The 18,998-nt window shown below is 43.1% G+C and overlaps 1 protein-coding gene across 6 annotated transcripts in view; it reads right to left on the bottom strand.

The window, feature by feature from the left end:
* Positions 1-18,998, bottom strand: part of LOC310867291 (mitogen-activated protein kinase kinase kinase kinase 4-like) — a 162,102-nt gene that overhangs the window by 30,481 nt on the left and 112,623 nt on the right. For all 6 annotated transcript variants that reach the window (XM_083777217.1, XM_083777220.1, XM_083777215.1 and 3 more), the window contains exons 13-16: positions 17,186-17,371; positions 15,139-15,225; positions 11,880-12,266; positions 7,911-8,099 (exon numbers count right to left, since the gene is read on the bottom strand). In XM_083777217.1, the coding sequence (XP_083633343.1) occupies positions 7,911-8,099; positions 11,880-12,266; positions 15,139-15,225; positions 17,186-17,371 (849 nt within the window). The remainder of the gene's footprint in view (positions 1-7,910; positions 8,100-11,879; positions 12,267-15,138; positions 15,226-17,185; positions 17,372-18,998) is intronic.

Below are 18,998 nucleotides of genomic sequence, written 5' to 3'. Positions count from 1 at the left end.
CGCCCCGATATTACTTCTACAATCATTTTAAAAATTTAATGAACAAGTTGTGGACTGATGATTTTATACCGGGGGTTATTAAGGTATTGAGAACTAGTGGTATTGAGGTAGGACCACTGCCAATGTCAAGAATCCATAGGCTATGTACATCTTATTTGCATTACTGGAAGGATTTACCCTGATATGATCCAAAAAATAATAATCAGGGACATAACTATTGCCACTATGATTGACCTGATTGCATCATTGTATATATATCTATATATATATATATATATATATACACATTAGAAATAGTTGATGACTGAGTATATTTGATGTCCTGGTGAATTCATTGTCTTGTACATTTTGCTCCATGTTGTGCTACAGTGTGTGATCATCTGGATAATTGTCTATTTTCTGATCAAAATAAAACCTGATAAACATAAGATACAGACTTTTGGTATGCTATTTGGTGCTGACCATGATCTAAAGACCTCGTATAGTATAGACTTACACAATTTTCTAAACTATACGATCTGAACTCTTGGAAAAACATCGGTACATCAGTATTACATGCTTTAGTATACACAATGTAGATAACCTGTTACATTTACACACTGCACCATCAGACATGGTGATGTTAAGGTGCTTGTATTAAAAACATGCATGACCCATTCTAACTATCCAGTATTTGAAACATTCAACCATATTTTATTATTATGCATGTAGTTTAGACTCTTCCTATGTGTCGTGAAAAATGTCTATGCCAAATCACAGAGTTTAGATAATTTAACTAGTATACATAATATTTACTAGTATGATGGCTGTTATTGCCTCGTAGTTATTGTCAACACAAAACATTGTGTTTTGTGTACAGACCCCGTCTACAGATTCGGGTTGAATTCCCTGGAAATCCATGGATGCCTATACCACCATGTAATATAGACTATAGTCTATCTAACTTTAAATGTCAATAATACCTAATAGTAGCTATTGTAAAATGCCGTCAATCTACTCTAGTCATCGATCCGTATAATTGTAGGTGAACAACATAGTGTGTTCATCTAAAAATACATAGTCCACTCAACTCATTTCAAATTTAGTTACGCCAATATGATATACATGATTACTTTAAACATGTACCCTACTAGCATGAACTAACCGTACATTACTCAGTATTACCCCCAACCTCACAGCTCAAACGGCCACAGACATGCCCGGGGCATGCCTGAACCATGCACCATGCAAACGCCACAAAATACACCCCCACGTACCAAAAATAATCCAAGTCATACATTAAAATAAACCATTAAGCCAACCTGAACCATGCAAATGTCACAAAATACACCACCATCTACCAAAAAAAAATAACCCAAGTCATACATTAAACCAAAACATTAAGACATCATGAACCGTGCAAATGTCACAAAACACCACACCACATACCAAAAATAACCCAAGTCATACATTAAAACAAAACCTTAAGACAACCTGAACCATGCACCATGCAAACGCCACAAAATACACCCCCATGTACCAAAAATAATCCAAGTCATACATTAAAATAAACCATTAAGCCAACCTGAACCATGCAAATGCCACAAAACATACAATCACTTACCAAAATAATACAACTCATACCTTAAACAAATCATTAAGACATCATGAGCCATGTAAAAATTCCCCAACCACATACCCACATACCAAAAATACATCACACCACATACCAAAATAATACAACTCATGCATTAAAACAAAACCTTAAGACACCCTGAACCATGCATAACTCACAAAACACCACATCACATACCAAAATAACCCCAGTCATACATTAAACAAAACCTTAAGACATCATGAACCGTGCAAATGTCACAAAACATCACACCACATACCAAAAAAATAACCCAAGTCATACATTAAAATAAAACAATAAGACAACCTGAAACATGCAAATGTCACAAAACACCACACCACATACCAAAAATAACCCAAGTCATACATTAAAACAAAACCTTAAGACACCATGAACCATGCATAACTCACAAAACACCACATCACATACCAAAAAATAACCCAAGTCATACATTAAAATAAAACATTAAAACAAACTGAACCGTGCAAATGTCACAAAACACCACACCACATACCAAAAATAACCCAAGTCATACATTAAAACAAAACCTTAAGACACCATGAACCATGCATAACTCACAAAACACCACATCACATACCAAAAAATAACCCAAGTCATACATTAAAATAAAACATTAAGACAACCTGAAACATGCAAATGTCACAAAACACCACACCACATACCAAAAATAACCCAAGTCATACATTAAAACAAAACCTTAAGACACCATGAACCATGCATAACTCACAAAACACCACATCACATACCAAAATAACCCCAGTCATACATTAAACAAAACCTTAAGACACCATGAACCATGCATAACTCACAAAACACCACATCACATACCAAAAAAAAATAACCCAAGTCATACATTAAAACAAAACCTTAAGACACCATGAACCATGCATAACTCACAAAACACCACATCACATACCAAAAAATAACCCAAGTCATACATTAAAATAAAACATTAAGACAACCTGAAACATGCAAATGTCACAAAACACCACACCACATACCAAAAATAACCCAAGTCATACATTAAAACAAAACATTAAGACACCCTGACCCATGCATAACTCACAAAACACCACATCACATACCAAAAAATAACCCAAGTCATACATTAAAACAAAACCTTAAGACACCCTGAACCATGCATAACTCACAAAACACCACATCACATACCAAAATAACCCCAGTCATACATTAAACAAAACCTTAAGACACCATGAACCATGCATAACTCACAAAACACCACATCACATACGAAAAAATAACCCAAGTCATACATTAAAATAAAACATTAAGACACCCTGAAACATGCAAATGTCACAAAACACCACACCACATACCAAAAATAACCCAAGTCATACATTAAAACAAAACATTAAGACACCCTGACCCGTGCAAATGTCACAAAATACAGCACCACGTACCAAAATAATACAAGTCATACATTAAACAAGACATTAAGACACCCTGGACCATGCAAAATTCACCATACACACCAACACGCACACACACGCACACGCACACACACACCCACACTCACACAGCCCCCAGCAAAAGCATGTCCCTGACAGGGTCCATACGAACTATTGATCCCAGGACCACACACCCCAGATAGAATCAATACCGCTATCCCATAGCCTGCTCAGAAGAAGGGGGGTGCAATATGCCCACACATGGTATGCGTGGTCCCACACACCCATAGAATCAATATCACCATGCCGACTGAGTCATAAAGATAAGGATCACTGATAAAAGTCCTTGCTGTCTTGTTTCCATTCGGTCCAGGGTAATCAGTTCATAATCATGGCATATATTATGATATATATATATATATATATATATATATATGTGTAGGCCTGCATGCTGGGGAACAAAGAAGGGCTTATAAGGATGTGGAGGTAGTCACTAGACATAGGTCAGCGGGGCAATCTTTTTATTTTATTTTTATAAATATAAATACCTTGGAATACCGAGGTATAGATTATCAATATCGGCATCGTACCGTACTGTAAAATCTCATACCGTGGCATGCCTAGTTTGTACCGTCTACCAGAGGGGAGTAGCTGGAAGTCGGTGCAGGGTGGATGAGACGGGGTCGTTTGCAAACATAATCAATATCGCAGGCACGCACACACACGTACAAGATTTGCTACTTTTGCAACATTATGCCTTAACACCTCGTCACACTTTCAAAGTTTAGAAACCAAAATTGATACCATTGGCTAATGACTAGCCTTATACTCTAAATAAAATGTAATATTATATAATACTGATAAAGAACCTAGTCACGTCCAAAGATGTGTATTGAACTCTACTTAACTAAATCCATTGGTTTAAAATAAAAACCCAATATCATATCAATTATACTTTTTTAAGCATGCATCATCTATAACCCTCCTGTATTTTGCCTAAATGCTTTACCTTAAACACCCCATAGGTGCCTGTTATATCACAGACTGTCACACAGTCAGGGTTGAACATAATTTTTAACATTGCTACTCAGCCATCATCAGCTTGGCTAAATGACAAAATGAAGAAGTCAGTAAAATAACAAAATGGTGAATTAAAATACTAGATGAAAATAACAAGTGCCGTCGACCTCGGACATCAGCACTGTCTAGAGCCATGACAGGATCGACAGATGGAGGAGTACAATATGCCCACACAGGCTAGAAACTGCTTGTCTTGCATCCAAACCGGCCGGCCACAGTCTGTCGATTTTGAGGAAGTCGCATAGATGGAGAAAGTTGAATGATCACACACAGACCCACACACACACACAGATAGAATCAATAGAATAGTTCGCCTACACAAATCAGTGCATGCACAGTTCAGTTTGAACAGATGGGCATTAACTGCCTCACACAAAAGCAGAACTAGAATCATATTGATCCCCCAACTGCCAAAGATGAAAATGCCATTATCAGGATCAATACGATGAGATCATCAGATACCGGAAGCTCCAATCAGCACAATCAATATAATGACGTCATCGGAAAATGCTAAAATGCCACGCCCACCCCTCTAGGGACCGCCCTGGGAGGCATTATGGTCCCTGGGGAATAATCATGCCTCTTACTACTACTAACATCAATACAGCATGGAATTCTGTACAAAATCTTATCCAATAATAACAAAATATTCCATGAGAAGCTAAATCTCATCAAACGGTTGTCCGTGGCCCAAATGCCAAATAAATACCGGTAATGGGCCTTGATATGAAAATAGTTGACAACCACTGATTTAAGATATTAGACTTAAAACTACTGGTCCACATTCTTTTGAAGGAGAATGTTTGAGTTCTTTGTGGACGTTCATCTGGTCAGCTCCATCTATTCTAAGCCTCAGGAGAAGTCAGTTTCCCCAGACAGTGCAAGAATGAACATGAATTGCTTCATCAAAGCCAGCGACATTAAATTAGATTAGCATGCACATGTAATGGTGCAAAATAAAGTAACAGAACACATGTACACGCACAACAATACACGGCACAGTTCACATGACATCACATGCACACATTCAGGGATTCGTATGAAAATGTTGATGGCGGAAAACATGTGCCGTTTTTAAGTTTTAAAATCTTGGTCGACACGAACAGCAAGTGTTAATCTATGCATTTGTAACTTCCAGGGTAAATAAGTGATATGTTTGGGTTAAAACTAAAGTAATTTGACGAAAAGTTAAATTTCTATAATTATTCTAATAGTAATCATTGCTGTAGAATGATAGAGGTCTCCCTGTCTCTCCAGGAAATATTTATTAGTTTTCTAGTTTTCTGTCTTTATCGATAGAAACAGTAGACTGACGCGCAGCAAAAGTCATCGGGATTGGGAGTGGAACCTGCGACACGCTGTCACTCAGGCGCTAACAGCCTAGGTGCCTGGACCACTATGCCAGCTGTCCTGGACCACTATGCCAGCGGTCCTGGACCACTATGCCAGCGGTCCTGGACCACTATGCCAGCGGTCCTGGACCACTATGCCAGCTGTCCTGGACCACTATGCCAGCGGTCCTGGACCACTATGCCAGCAGTCCCGAGGCCATTTTCAGGTGGTATGTCATACTAACATGCAGCTGTAGCTGCAGAGTGGATACTGGATAGATGGGCTGTCCGGCAACCGGAACATAGCCGTTTTGTCCCCGACTCGCCTAGTATATTATGTGTGCACCTTCTTCAACATGACCACTAAGCGCAGCCATCAGCTATACTCAAAGCACCTTCTTCAACATGACCACTAAGCGCAGCCATCAGCTATACTCAAAGCTGTAAAAGCAAGCCCTTCCCGAGGACAAGAAAAATAATCCCGCTTTCATTTCAGTCTTCCACAAGCTGCCAGTTCATCCACTATGAAAAAGCGGCAACGACATTCATCTTTGATTGGAAAACATCCCGGCACCACACACACTGCGCCACACACACTGCCTGCCTGCCTGCAAACGCCAGAAAACGGACTAATCCACCTTCTTATACCTGCCGGCACTCGCTTTGACAATGAGTCAATCCATTCTGCAGTCGCTGCCACGCCCCCCCCCCCCTAGCTCATACCCAAGTCACCACCGCCTCTTTTATTAATTAAATGGCTGTGACATATTCAGAGCAAATTGCCTTCAATGAACGTTGATGATTCACGCTCGGCAGGGATGAGTCTCTCTCTCTCTCTGCCGAGATGAACGACACACTCTGAGTCAGCCTGCTCAACAGCATGGACGAGAAAAGCTTCAAAAAGCTCCTCGGACGCCCCACAGAACACTCTCTCTCTCTCTGCAACACAGGAACATCCAGTAGGCCGGTGGTTCGGGGACTCCCAGGGGTACTTGGAGAGGGGGGGGGGTTCCAGGGGTACTTGGGGGGGGGGGGGGGGGGGGGGTTCCAGGGGGTATCCAGCTAATGTGAATATAGCATCATTCACAGTCATTTTAACCACTTTATCCATTTCAATGTTGGCGGGGGGGGGGGGGGGGAGTTTGAATATTTGCATTTTCTTTTATAAATATTAAAAACATTTTCAGATGGGGGTCCGTGGCTAGATACATATCAATGTGGGGAGCCTTGCCATGAAAGTGCGCTCGCACGTACACACGCACATGCACACACACACACACACACACACACACACACACACACACACACACACACACACACACACACACACACACACACACACACACACACACACACACACACACACACACACACACACAAGAACCCAGAACAAGTCCAGCTGGAAACACATCTAGCAACAAGGGAAAGCAAAACGATGGTTAAGACGAAAACCTCTTTAGGATCAGAACTGGAAAGATTAAGAAAATAACCGACAGATGGGGGGGGGAACACACACACACACACACACACACACACAGTCACACACACACACACACACACACACACACACACACACACACACACACACACACACACACACACACACACACACACACACACACACACACACACACACACACACATATTGTCAAACCACCTGCAACAAACCAGAAAGACAACGTGAGAGACTTTGTGTCAGAGCAAAGGAAATGAAAACGGACAAACCTGATAACTAGGATCAAAGTCAAAGTGGATTAAGACATTGAGGCGGGACAGTCACCATAGATATTAGGTAGAGGACATTTGGTTCTGTCCATATCACCCAGCCCTGACATTGAGGCGGGACAGTCACCATAGATATTAGGTAGAGGACATTTGGTTCTGTCCATATCACCCAGCCCTGACATTGAGGCGGGACAGTCACCATAGATATTAGGTAGAGGACATTTGGTTCTGTCCATATCACCCAGCCCTGACATTGAGCGACAACCAGCTCAATGTTTTGTGAAATAAGAGAAAGAAGAAGAAAATAAATAACTGGAACTGTGTGAACTCCACAAGGGCTGCCGTCTGTCCGACGTGTTAACGACCTTGATAGAAAAAGAGAGAATGAGAGTCGCAGGACACTGCCAAAGAACACCAAGAGCTCCCAGCCAGCAGACTGGTGCTGTGGGAACCAACACATGGGCACCGGTCACGAGGACGTCCCACACTAACATAATATGCACTAACAAGAAAGATGCAGGAGCGCAAAGCACCAACGAGCTGGCCGGATGTATTGGAGAACCGGGATGACTGGAAGCGACGATGGAGGGCTCGTCTGAGGACGACCTAGAGAGAGAACACGGAGGTCGGGCAGGACAGGAGGAGGAGACAGGCTGTTGTAGGGGAGCGGTGGTGCGGTGTTATTATTATAATATATCGGTGGGTTGCAGTGAGTGGTTTGTTATATACCTGCGGCTCCATGGGTCGGTGCATGGCGGGAGGCGGCTCGGACGGCGCGTTGCCGTTGGGGTAGGAGGACTCCACGCGCGCAGGGGGCACAGGGGGCACCGCCCCGGGGGGTTTGGGGGGCTGCGGGGCCGCCGCCACCCCCGCCGCCTGGGGAGAGCCCTGGATGTTCTTACGATACCTCTCATCAGCCTGCGGACGGACGGACAGACAGACAGACAGACAGACAGACACAGCCAGATGGACGGACGGACGGACGGACAGACACAGACAGGAAGACAGACGGACGGACGAACAGACAGACAGACAGAAGAGATGGTTTGAGGACATTGCACATCATGTAAAAGGACACAATACCGTATGTCATAGAAAGCAGGTTAAGTGGACGAAAGCCAACGGCCGCTATGGTATGTTAGTTCCACCCTGAGAAGCGGAGACATCTACAGTACTACTAGCAGGCTAGGGGTCAGAGAAAGGCAGCACACCAGCAAATCATCTAGACAGTACAGTACACATGTACGCTGTTGGTTTACAACACAGAGCATCGTTAAGGTCAGCAGAGAGAGAGTGTCAGGGCTCAAATGGGGAGAGAGAGCAAAGGCCGTCGGGACCCGCGACACGCCGTCAGGTGCCGGTGACCGCTGCGACATCGGCCAATACAATTATATTTTAACCAATCTGTAAGGTAGAGTCTGTTAAGCACATGAAGAGTCCCTAATCAGGGGATTTTTTTTTAATCAAAAATAGCAACTCTATAAGCTCACAGTTTTTAATATCTTTCAGTGAAAAGATTTAACGTGTAGAGGGGGAAAAAAAGAATGGACCAAATACAGAGCCCCAGGGGTACCCCAGTCAATAAAGTATAATAGTTCACGCAAAACATGACTTATTTTCTATCAATTACACAACACATGAAGGCTTGAATTCACTGAGTTTTTTTGGTTTATTTTCGATGCAATCCTAAAGCAGATGATTTGAAACTTGACTCAAAGAGTCACCTTTGAGTCTCCTACAGAGTCAGTGCTGTTTAACATAAACCTAGGAGTTAAATGACACCCTTTCATAACCTCAACTGTGTGAAACAAGTGTGATGATGATTGGTGGAGATTACGTTTTTGAACAAAACATGTTCTTTGTTGGCCAGACAGACAAGCCTAATTTCTTCATTTATCCAAAACCTAATCCAATAATCCCAATGGAAACCTGCCTAACCATTGTTTCTTTATCCATGTGTAACCCAGGAAGGATTTAAACGGGGTGTTGTTTACAGTGGTGTAAAGTAACTACGTACAGTATACACTATACTATACTTAATTACAATTTTGAGGTATTTGTACTTTACTTGAGTATTTCCAATTTCCAATGCTTTTACTTGTACGCCACTACATCTCACAGGCAAATATTATACTGTTACTCCACTAAATTTAATTGAAAACTTTAGTTACTACCGTAGTTGCTTTGTATATTATTACAAAACATACACTAACTACTTCAGCCCCATATACATTTCAGTCATTTAAATATAGTATGTTTTTCCATCACTGTAATGACCATTGTTTCTTTATCCACCCATAAGGAAGGAGCCCGTGGCAGAGCAGAGGTAACTTCTGCGTTGCATCTTTCCCTCCAAAAAAACCCCTCATCCCTACTAGACAACGCTCCGTTTGACCCAGATCTGCCATTTCCACGTCTTCCCTCCTACAGTGTCCTAATGAGAGCAGCAGGCTGCCACTAATGAGCCACTGCTACTGTACTGTACTGTGCTGTACTGTATGTCTTAACCCATTCTGACCGGGCACCCATTTTGGTGTTGGTATCATGTTATGCTTTAGCTATTGAAAAATAGCAGATCTACAAGCTCATATCGCGCCACCGAGTGGCGCGATACGAGCTTGTAGGTCTGCTATTTTTGAAAAATCGAAGACACTTTTAGAATCTGATCTCAGGTCAGAATGGGTTAATAATTAAACTGTCAGGATGTAATAGACATTTTTAGAATCTGATCTCAGGTCAGAATGGGTTAATTAGAATTGCTCTGACTGCAAAAGCTGCAATATAATGAACCTGCACGGTAAAATGTACTGCTTAAGCCCTATTTTATTATTTCAAAGCATGTTTTCTTTTTTTTTGGCTTTTTATATATACATTTCACATTGTCAACAATAATGGCATCCCCAAAATAAGGATGTGGGGCTGACAGAGTTGTGTATCAAATCAGAAAAATTATATTGTAGGGGAAAAAAAGCAAAAAAGTTGCATAATTTATTTTAGCATTTTGAATACTTTGTATAGTAGAGCAGTGGTGTTTTGAGGGATGGCGACCGGTTCATCAGAATCTAGGCTAATCTATGCTAATATGATATGTAATAACATTTAATAATATAAAATATGGCAATTATAACCGGTTCACAACTGCCCTGTGCGCTGAGATGCAAATGCTGCATTGTCCTTGTGCAATAAATAATTTCTACTAGTGTGTCAATCTCTGTTTGAACATCTCAGTCAACCGCCTCCTCAGCTTTCCTTCAGCTTTCCTTCCAAGAAAAAAAAGCCAAACACAGTGACCTTCCCATTCTCTTTAAAAAAACAACATGGTCACTGTGGGAGGTGTTATTTCTCCGTCTGTAAGACAAATGAGAGAGGAGGGAGGACTGCACTGGTACGGAGTATGAAAACACAGTGGGTTGGACTACAGAAGACCGCACTGACATTCAAACCCAACAATAATCTTACAACTGTGTTACATGTGTTTCAAAAATCATGAATTTGTGGCGCAAATCTTTGAATATACTGTATATTCTTTCAGAGCGAACATTTTTTACTCAAATCTTTGCTTCTGGGGGGGGGGGGTCCCTGGAACAACATATTTTCAGATGGGGGTCCGTGGCCAAATACAGAAAATTCTGGGGGTCCTTGACATCAAAAGGGTTGAGCACCACTGACATAGAAACATAGGTTTTTCAGAAAACTGTCAGGATTTAGAGGCCATTTTTAGAATCGTCCTCGGGTCTAAATGTGACAATCAAAATTAATGCAAACTCTTAATTTTAAAAGAGTTTTCTACAGTCTTTAGATGCTTTAGGCTTTACATGACATGTCTAGCTGTCATTAACATTGGGTGTGAGATTAAGCATGGGCAGTAATCCCTTTATCAAGATGGCCTCTGACAGCAGTTCTAAGATACTCTATACTGGCCACATTCATGTAAATGCCTTGTACATTGATAATGCATAATTCAATATACTTATTACTTACTGTACAAGAGTTAATCTAAGGGCACTGATGTCAAATTAGTCTTTTGGCTGATTGATCAAACGTCCCATTTGCAGCTGCTTAACCACTTAATCCCCCAGGGCTCTATACTTGGTCCCTTCTTTTTTTACTCTCTCTACACGAAATCTCTTCACCAAAAATATCCTCTCTGCATACATGCTGGCAACACGTTGTAACGCGTCATGTTGCTGTGAGCTTGCAGGTTGGGTATTTTTTGATGAATGTTCACCTATTATGATCCCCAGAATAGGGATGCTAGCGCTCATTAAAAAGAAGCGTTGCTGCCACAACGCCCAACTATAGCAATCTACTGCTTAATGACTTAACACATTCCACAGTATGCACACGGAGCAATTCGCGGTATTATTTTGCAGTTCCTGTGTATTCTCACAACATATTTAGATGTTTTCTTCGGTTTACTTTTGCCCCGGTGTAAAAAATAACCATTTTATTTTAGAACCATTTCAAACATTTTGAAACTATTTCACTAGTAAGAGTCGGGGAAAGACAAAGGGCTTTGGGTGAACTAACGCTACAAAGCGATTGGCATCCCCCACACCAGCAGCCAGCCATCACCAACGTGTAGTCAGCACACCCTGAGAGCAGCGTGAGTGAGCAACACACACACACACACACACGCACACACAAGCACATGGAAGCATTCTATAGAGCGGTCAGTGAGCCCGGAGCGTCGTTCACCTCTCTGACCGGCTCAGGGTCGAGGAGGGCGAAGCTTCTGATACAGTCGGAGGCGGGGCCCGACGGCAGCGGGGGCCCGGAGGAGGGGCCCGGAGGTTCGGTGTCATTATCTCTCTCCGGGCCGCGGTTTTCTACGGACTCGAACCTCTCGACGACGTCAACGCTCTGCTGGGGCCTCGCCCTCTCCTCCGAGTCCGGATTAGGGAGGCGCTTCGCCCTGTCCGGTTCGAGGAGGTTCTGCTGAGGTTTGGGGCTCTGTTGCTGGGCTGTTGTTTTGCTACTAGCGTCGAGGGGCTGGAGGGAGAGCAGGTAGGCCTGTTCCTGCTGTAGCTGCCTTTGGAGCTTCTGGGCCTGACGCTGCTCCTCGAGCTCCCTCCATTTGTACTCCTGAGTTTTAACAGGGAGGAACGCGCCGACCCACAGCCATTTATACAGAGTACATTCAACTCTAAATAGACCCCATTCATATAGTCGCTTTCTCCAGAGCGCTTTACAACTAATTTCACATTCACACACTGTCACACACACACACATACATACACGGCAGAGGTTGTCTTACTCAAGAACATTTCCGACCCGCAGCCAGGTGGAGGAGGGGATTGAACCGGGAACCTTCTGATTCCTAGATGGCCCATTCTACCCCCTGAGCCACTGCCACCCTGGCAGAGTGTGGCTCAGACTCTCAAGAGTTAAATGAACACTCAGTAATTGACAGTATAGAACACGTGTTTCGAGGTGGTAAAACCACTGTTGTGTACCTGCTGCACTGTCGTGGCTGGAGCATGTCTAGGCTTCTTTTCAATGGAAAAAACAAACTGGTTCATCTTTATCTATCAATGGCTCCGACTGTGGGTAGTTTTTAGCGTATTATTTGTATGAACTGCATTGTTTCACTGTTAAAAAGTGAACACTTTAATTGGTCTCAAGGCCTTGATACCGGCCAGCATTAAGGCAAATTGATCATTTCAAATGACCTTCTTTTCAGTGGACTGTGTAGCGTTACAAACTGACGCAACTGTGCATTTTGCAACAGAAAGAACAGAAACGTGCCAATTGTTAATTGCGCTGCCGTACCATTACACGGCAATGGGTTTTACAGCCGAACGCCAGAGGCTTAATCCATGTATGGAGAGAACTGCTTTGGCTCAAGCGTGCATTACATTTATTCTCTGCAAGTTGGGCCAAAGCAAATGTTTGAATACTTAACATTAGCTAGGGCCACATCTAAGTGTGAACGCAAGTCCCCAGGCATGATTTATACTCTAACTATTTTTGTACACAACGCACCTTCAAATGGCAGTGGCATAAATCAGGCATTATGCGTCCATGATTAAATTAACTTATTCAACCCGGCTGATGCGCATGAATGTTGATGTCACGAGGAGGAAACGGCGAGGGCGACAATGACAAAGCAGCGGTGTGGAACGTGGAAGCAGGGAAGGACGAGTGGTCACATCCTTCCATTATCTAAACGTCGTCCCAGGAGGAAAGGAGTCCTTCAGACATCATAATAGTAGTAGTAGTAAAAAAGGGTGAAGTCACCGGAGCCCTGCAAATAGGCCTATAACCACATTACGACTGCCCATACGGTACCAGACCCAGGAAGAAAACAAGGGAAACCCTCGCTTCCTGGTGGGTGACATCATCATTAAGGGCCAGTAAACATTCTGGCTTCCCACGAGGTGGTTTTGTTTAACAGCCCTCAACAGATCTACAAATTAATGTCATGGATTAGACGTAACAACTTCATACAGACAGAGTAAAAGAGGCTGGAAAGAGAAACAGGCTTCAGGAATGTCTGTGGAACTGACTGGAGGACTAGTATGAGTAACACCAACATTACTCTACCGTTATGTAACCTCCTGGGAATTAATGTGAACCGTACCTCGTAAAAAATGTTCGACTTCGAACAGAGAGAAACGTAAAGGACAACAGGGAGGATATGGATTCAGAGGAAGGATGTTGAAGAGTCGTAGCCATAAGAGAGAGATAAGAATAAGCGAGAACCATCAAAGGAAATATTTGTACTAATTAATGCCGCCTTTATTACAGGCTCTAATGTATTTCTCACCCATCGCAAATAATTTATGTTTAAAGAAAAAGAAAACGCATTCAAGTGGCCAGGTTAAAGCTGCGACGTTTGACCGCTAGAGGGCAGCAAGGAGTAACCTAACTGATTTAACTGTATTATCTTTACCCCATCCAATTATAAAAATACAGTATAAGAGAGACTAATAAAGGCATGGCCTCCCTGTCTAATCTTTTTTTTTTTTTAAGATATTTTTTTGCGGCTTACGCCTTTTATTGATTTTTGAAGGGACAGACAGTAGGCTGACAGGAAACGGGAGAGAGATGGGGGGATGACATGCAGTAAAGGCCGTGTCGGGTCCGGGAGTCGAACCCGCGGCACACTGCGACTGGATTACCAGTCCGGTGCCCAGACCGTTACGCTACGGCCTGGGCCTCCCTGTCTAATCTTATCTCTAATACTACAGTAGGTGTGCGGCCCAGTAATAAAGCCACATAAATCACCAGAACGCACTGTACAGCATGGATGAACTGGCTGCTTGTGGCCATCCTGCCTAGCGATAAGTACAAAAAGGTGCTTCACGACATCAGTGCTGGTGTAGACTGGAACTCATCTATGGCATAGGTAGCTCCCGGCAGGATCCACCAGGAGAAACTAGACGCAGCTGCTAATTAATTAGAGCGATAGAGAGGAAGGAGTGTGTGTGTGTGTGTGTGTGCTCGCGCGCGTCAATTTAACAAAGGTGCAGACGATGAGTAATAAGCAGAGAGAGAGAGCGACGTTTGCGCTACTGTATGCCGAATTGATGAGTGGACTCGGGCCCCAGACTTTTTTTTTCTCCACGGAAATAAAAACGTCTGGGTTTCCGAGGCTAGTGCCGGTGTAACTACAGTAAGAGATTTGCAGATCTCATCATCAGATCAACATCATCTACGATATGAATTTCACAACCTACATTAGATTCACGTTCAACTGTCCTGGATGTGTGCATTACAGGGGGGGACACTTGATTGAATGTTATTATCAACAGTAGCATCAGTAATTGCTCATTTTTTCAGCTTTAAGTGTGCGTGTCAGTTTGAAGACCCACTGTGTTCGGATTCGCCCGCGTGCATACTATACTAGGCTGTGTACATGTTCAAATCAATGTGACTGCGCCCCCGACACTGATATTACTTTATTACGTGACGTTTTTATGTAGCACCTTAAACAGGCGGAACAGACACTCACCAGCAGCATGGCCTGTTCATGCAACAACTGCTGCTGCAAGATCTCCAGGTGTCTCTGTTCCTCCTCCAGCTGACGACGGATGTACTCCTGAAACAAACAGAGGCTACATTACGTACTGTATGTATGTATGTATGTACACACACAATACAAAAACTAGATTTATGAAGCCAAAAAGAAAACACACCCGTGTGAACTGAGTGGTGCAATTCCCCCCCCCCCCCCCCCCCCCCCCTCTCTCTCTCTCATTAGCAGGCACAGCACTACCCCTCTCTCTGTTTCTGGCGCCCCCTACTGGTATTAATAAGTCACATACTCTTGCTCATGACTACACACAGGTACACAGACATTGCTGTTACACACAGGTACACGGACATGGACATTGCTGTTACACACAGGTACACGGACATTGCTGTTACACACAGGTACACGGACATGGACATTGCTGTTACACACAGGTACACGGACATTGCTGTTACACACAGGTACACGGACATTGCTGGTTGTAGGAGTGGTTGCACCACTCAAAAAAACAAGACGGTAATCCTGGTCTCTATAGAGCGTCACAGTCCCGCCCCCTCGAGAGACCCGGAAAATAAATCCCCGTTCATTTTCCTCATAGACTTTTCAGAAAGTATTTATTTAAAGACATTTACGCCGCAGACAAAGCCAACTCTGTAAATTTTTCGGGCCAAACAAAGAATTAGAAAGTAGAATAGAAACGGCAGGTTACAACACATTTTTTGTTGTTTTTCTTCTTTGTAATTATTTGTTTGGTCCAAAATATTGTGTGTGTTGTCATGATTTCTCACGACAAGAGTTGGCTTCGTACGACGCTTAAAAGGTCTTTACATAAATAAGTTTTGAAATGTCTATGGGAAAAATGCATTGGGATTCATTTCCTGGGCCTGGCGTCGTTATGAACACTCTATACTGATGATGGGGAAAGGAACTGGTTGGAATAACGTGTTCCTTCCACACGCTACGTCCAACCCGGAGAAACTCTCCCCTGTCGGGTGAAAAGAAGCGGCTTGGACTCCTCATCATGCATTGAAGGAAGCATGAGGTCAGTCCGTTGCTGTAATGGGATACTAAAAAGGTATGACCAAAAGGCAGGCACCTGAACTTTTGTGCACGGTCAAATGACTCATTATTCCAAAGGGTTTAAAATAAACAAGCACTGGGTCTGAATGTAGAAGTGATATTAACACAACCACGCAACATCTGTGGTTCGTGACTACTACTGCAAATATCTTTTTTGGTCGACTTAAAACAACAATCAAGCCTAATCAGTTCGACAGTATTCTGTATGTAATGAAATGAAAACCACAACCACTCAAGCCCCCATTTTATTCTTCGTCATGCGGTGGCGTTGCACGGCGAAAATACACGCTCTACAAGCTCTCAGTGTGTCGCATCGCGATGGGTTGAAAGCAATATCTAGTTTCACCATTGTTTTTATACGGCCCACACACAGTTAAGAGTTAAGTTTTTTCACTGCATTTTGCGGATCCGAAAGTAGTAGGCTATCACCAGCCGTCAGCCTGTCACCAAACCCCACTAGACAGTAGAAAGTAGTAGGCTATCACTAGCTGTCAGCCTGTCACCAACACCCCACTAGACAGTAGAAAGTAGTAGGCTATCACTAGCTGTCAGCCTGTCACCAACACCCCACTAGACAGTAGACAGTAGTAGGCTATCACTAGCTGTCACCAACACCCCACTAGACCCCACTAGACAGTAGAAAGTAGTAGGCTATCATTAGCTGTCACCAACACCCCACTAGACCCCACTAGACAGTAGAAAGTAGTAGGCTATCATTAGCTGTCACCAACACCCCACTAGACCCCACTAGACAGTAGAAAGTAGTAGGCTATCACCAGCCGTCAGCCTGTCACCAACACCCCATTAGACCACACTAGACAGCTGTGAAAAACGGATAAAATCAACCCGTAAAAAAAAAAAGAAAACGTCCCCCGAAATGAGTTTTTAACCATTAGTGTGTCCTCTTTCATCAGTAGTAGTATTCCTGTGTGTCCTCAGTGATCACCTGTTCGCGGTCAGCCCTGTTCACCTGCTCGCGGTCAGCCCTCCTCTTGTCGTCGTTGGACCTGCGCTGTTCCTCCTCCTCCTTGCGGCGTCTCTCCATCTCCTCCACGCGTCTCTTCTCCTCCTGCTCGCGGCGCCGCTGCTCGCGCTCCTGCTGCCTCCTCATCTCCCGCTCGCGCCGTTGTTGCTGTGGGCAGACACAAGGGCGGCGACAGAGGTGAGCAAGGTGAAAATATTTGTAAAACATTTACATCATCGTCATCGTCAGTATGAGGTCAGGCGTCCAGATAGGAGCCTCGTCGCGATCGGACGGAACGCCATGTTGTTCATAGGGCTGCAACTATCGCTCAACACATCGTGTGTGTGTGTGTGTGTGTTGATTTCGTCAACTAAAATGATGACGGAAAATGTTTGTCGACTAACTTTTTTAGTCAACTTTTTTTTTAACTATAGGTAAAAACTAAGCTACGGTGACTAAAATATTAAGACTAAATATAATACAATTTCGTCAACAAATAAAAACTAGACTAGTGGAGTGGACTAGTGGAGAAGAGATCCAGTAGAACAAAAAGACAAGTGATATTATTTTTGGTTACTGTGACGCATCGTGAGCTTGTAGGTCTGCTATTTTTTGCATGCAACCAAGTGTAAAATCAGCCATCTTTTGTGGTCGACTTAAAATAACAAATCAAGCCTAATTAGTTCGACAGTATTCTGTATGTAATGAAAAACCACAACCACTCAAGCCCCATTTTATTCTTCATCGTACGGTGGTGTCGCATGGCGAAAATACACGTTCTACAAGCTCTCAGTGTTGCATCGCAATGGGTTGAAAGCATGTAGATCTGCTTATTCTCACCATTGTCTTTATACGAACCACACAATTATGGTGGTTGCACACTGTTGAGTTTTCTTTCCGCTGCGTTTTGCGTAATGTCATGGTAAAGTCCTCACGCAAAAAAAAAACCCAGCAATCACTGCATTGGCTGTGACATCAGACAGGAAAGGAGTTGGCCCGCTGAGATGTCAACGTTACATGTACTGTTTTAAAACAATAACCATGAACTCCCAGCCGTTATCTAACAGTTGGCCGTCAATGCCGTCAGACACAGATCTGTTTAAACATTGATTTGTCTGTCATCGTCTCGCCAGGAACGCTACAGTGGAAGCTCTAGTCTAGGGCAGTGCTTCTCAACCTTTTTCATTTCAAGGGACATTATTTGTTCGGCATTAGAGTCACACGGGCCACCATTTGTATCGAGTTGTGCTTGAAATGTACTGTAATTCTCCAATCTGTTAATAAATACTTCAATCAATCAATCAATCAATCACATTTTGGCCATTTGAAAATAGCCAGTCTACAAGCTCACAATGCGTCGCAAAATATTTCTTTATATAGCCTACATTTGAAAACTTCTGCACAGTGTGTAGTACTTTTACTTTTGGTACTTTAAGTACATTTTGATGTCAATTAATTAACCTTTGTACTTTCACTCCAGTACATTTGAATTGCGGACTGTTACTTGTAACAGAGTATTTCTATATTGCAGTATTGATACTTTTACTTAGATGAAACGTTTGGGTACCGTTTTCTACCTCTGCCCGCAGGCTTCTATGTATATATACCACATCATGTGATCTAGGAGAAACCGTCATGACTTCAGAGTGAGCCCCAGGGGCCATGGTTGGCCTCCTGTGCTGTGGCCATCTTGGTACCTGTCAGAGTGTAGAGTAGCGATGATGGCGTTGAATAAAAATAAAGGCCTGGTGGTGTACGTAGCTAAAGGGCTTTGACCTTTTCAATTCGTTGACAA

The sequence above is a fragment of the Protomyctophum parallelum genome, assembly GCF_964188405.1.
Source record: "Protomyctophum parallelum genome assembly, chromosome: 11".
Taxonomy (NCBI): Eukaryota; Metazoa; Chordata; class Actinopteri; order Myctophiformes; family Myctophidae; genus Protomyctophum; species Protomyctophum parallelum.
The sequence above is the reverse complement of the archived record's forward strand: the minus strand, read 5'-3'. Positions and strand labels throughout refer to the sequence as shown.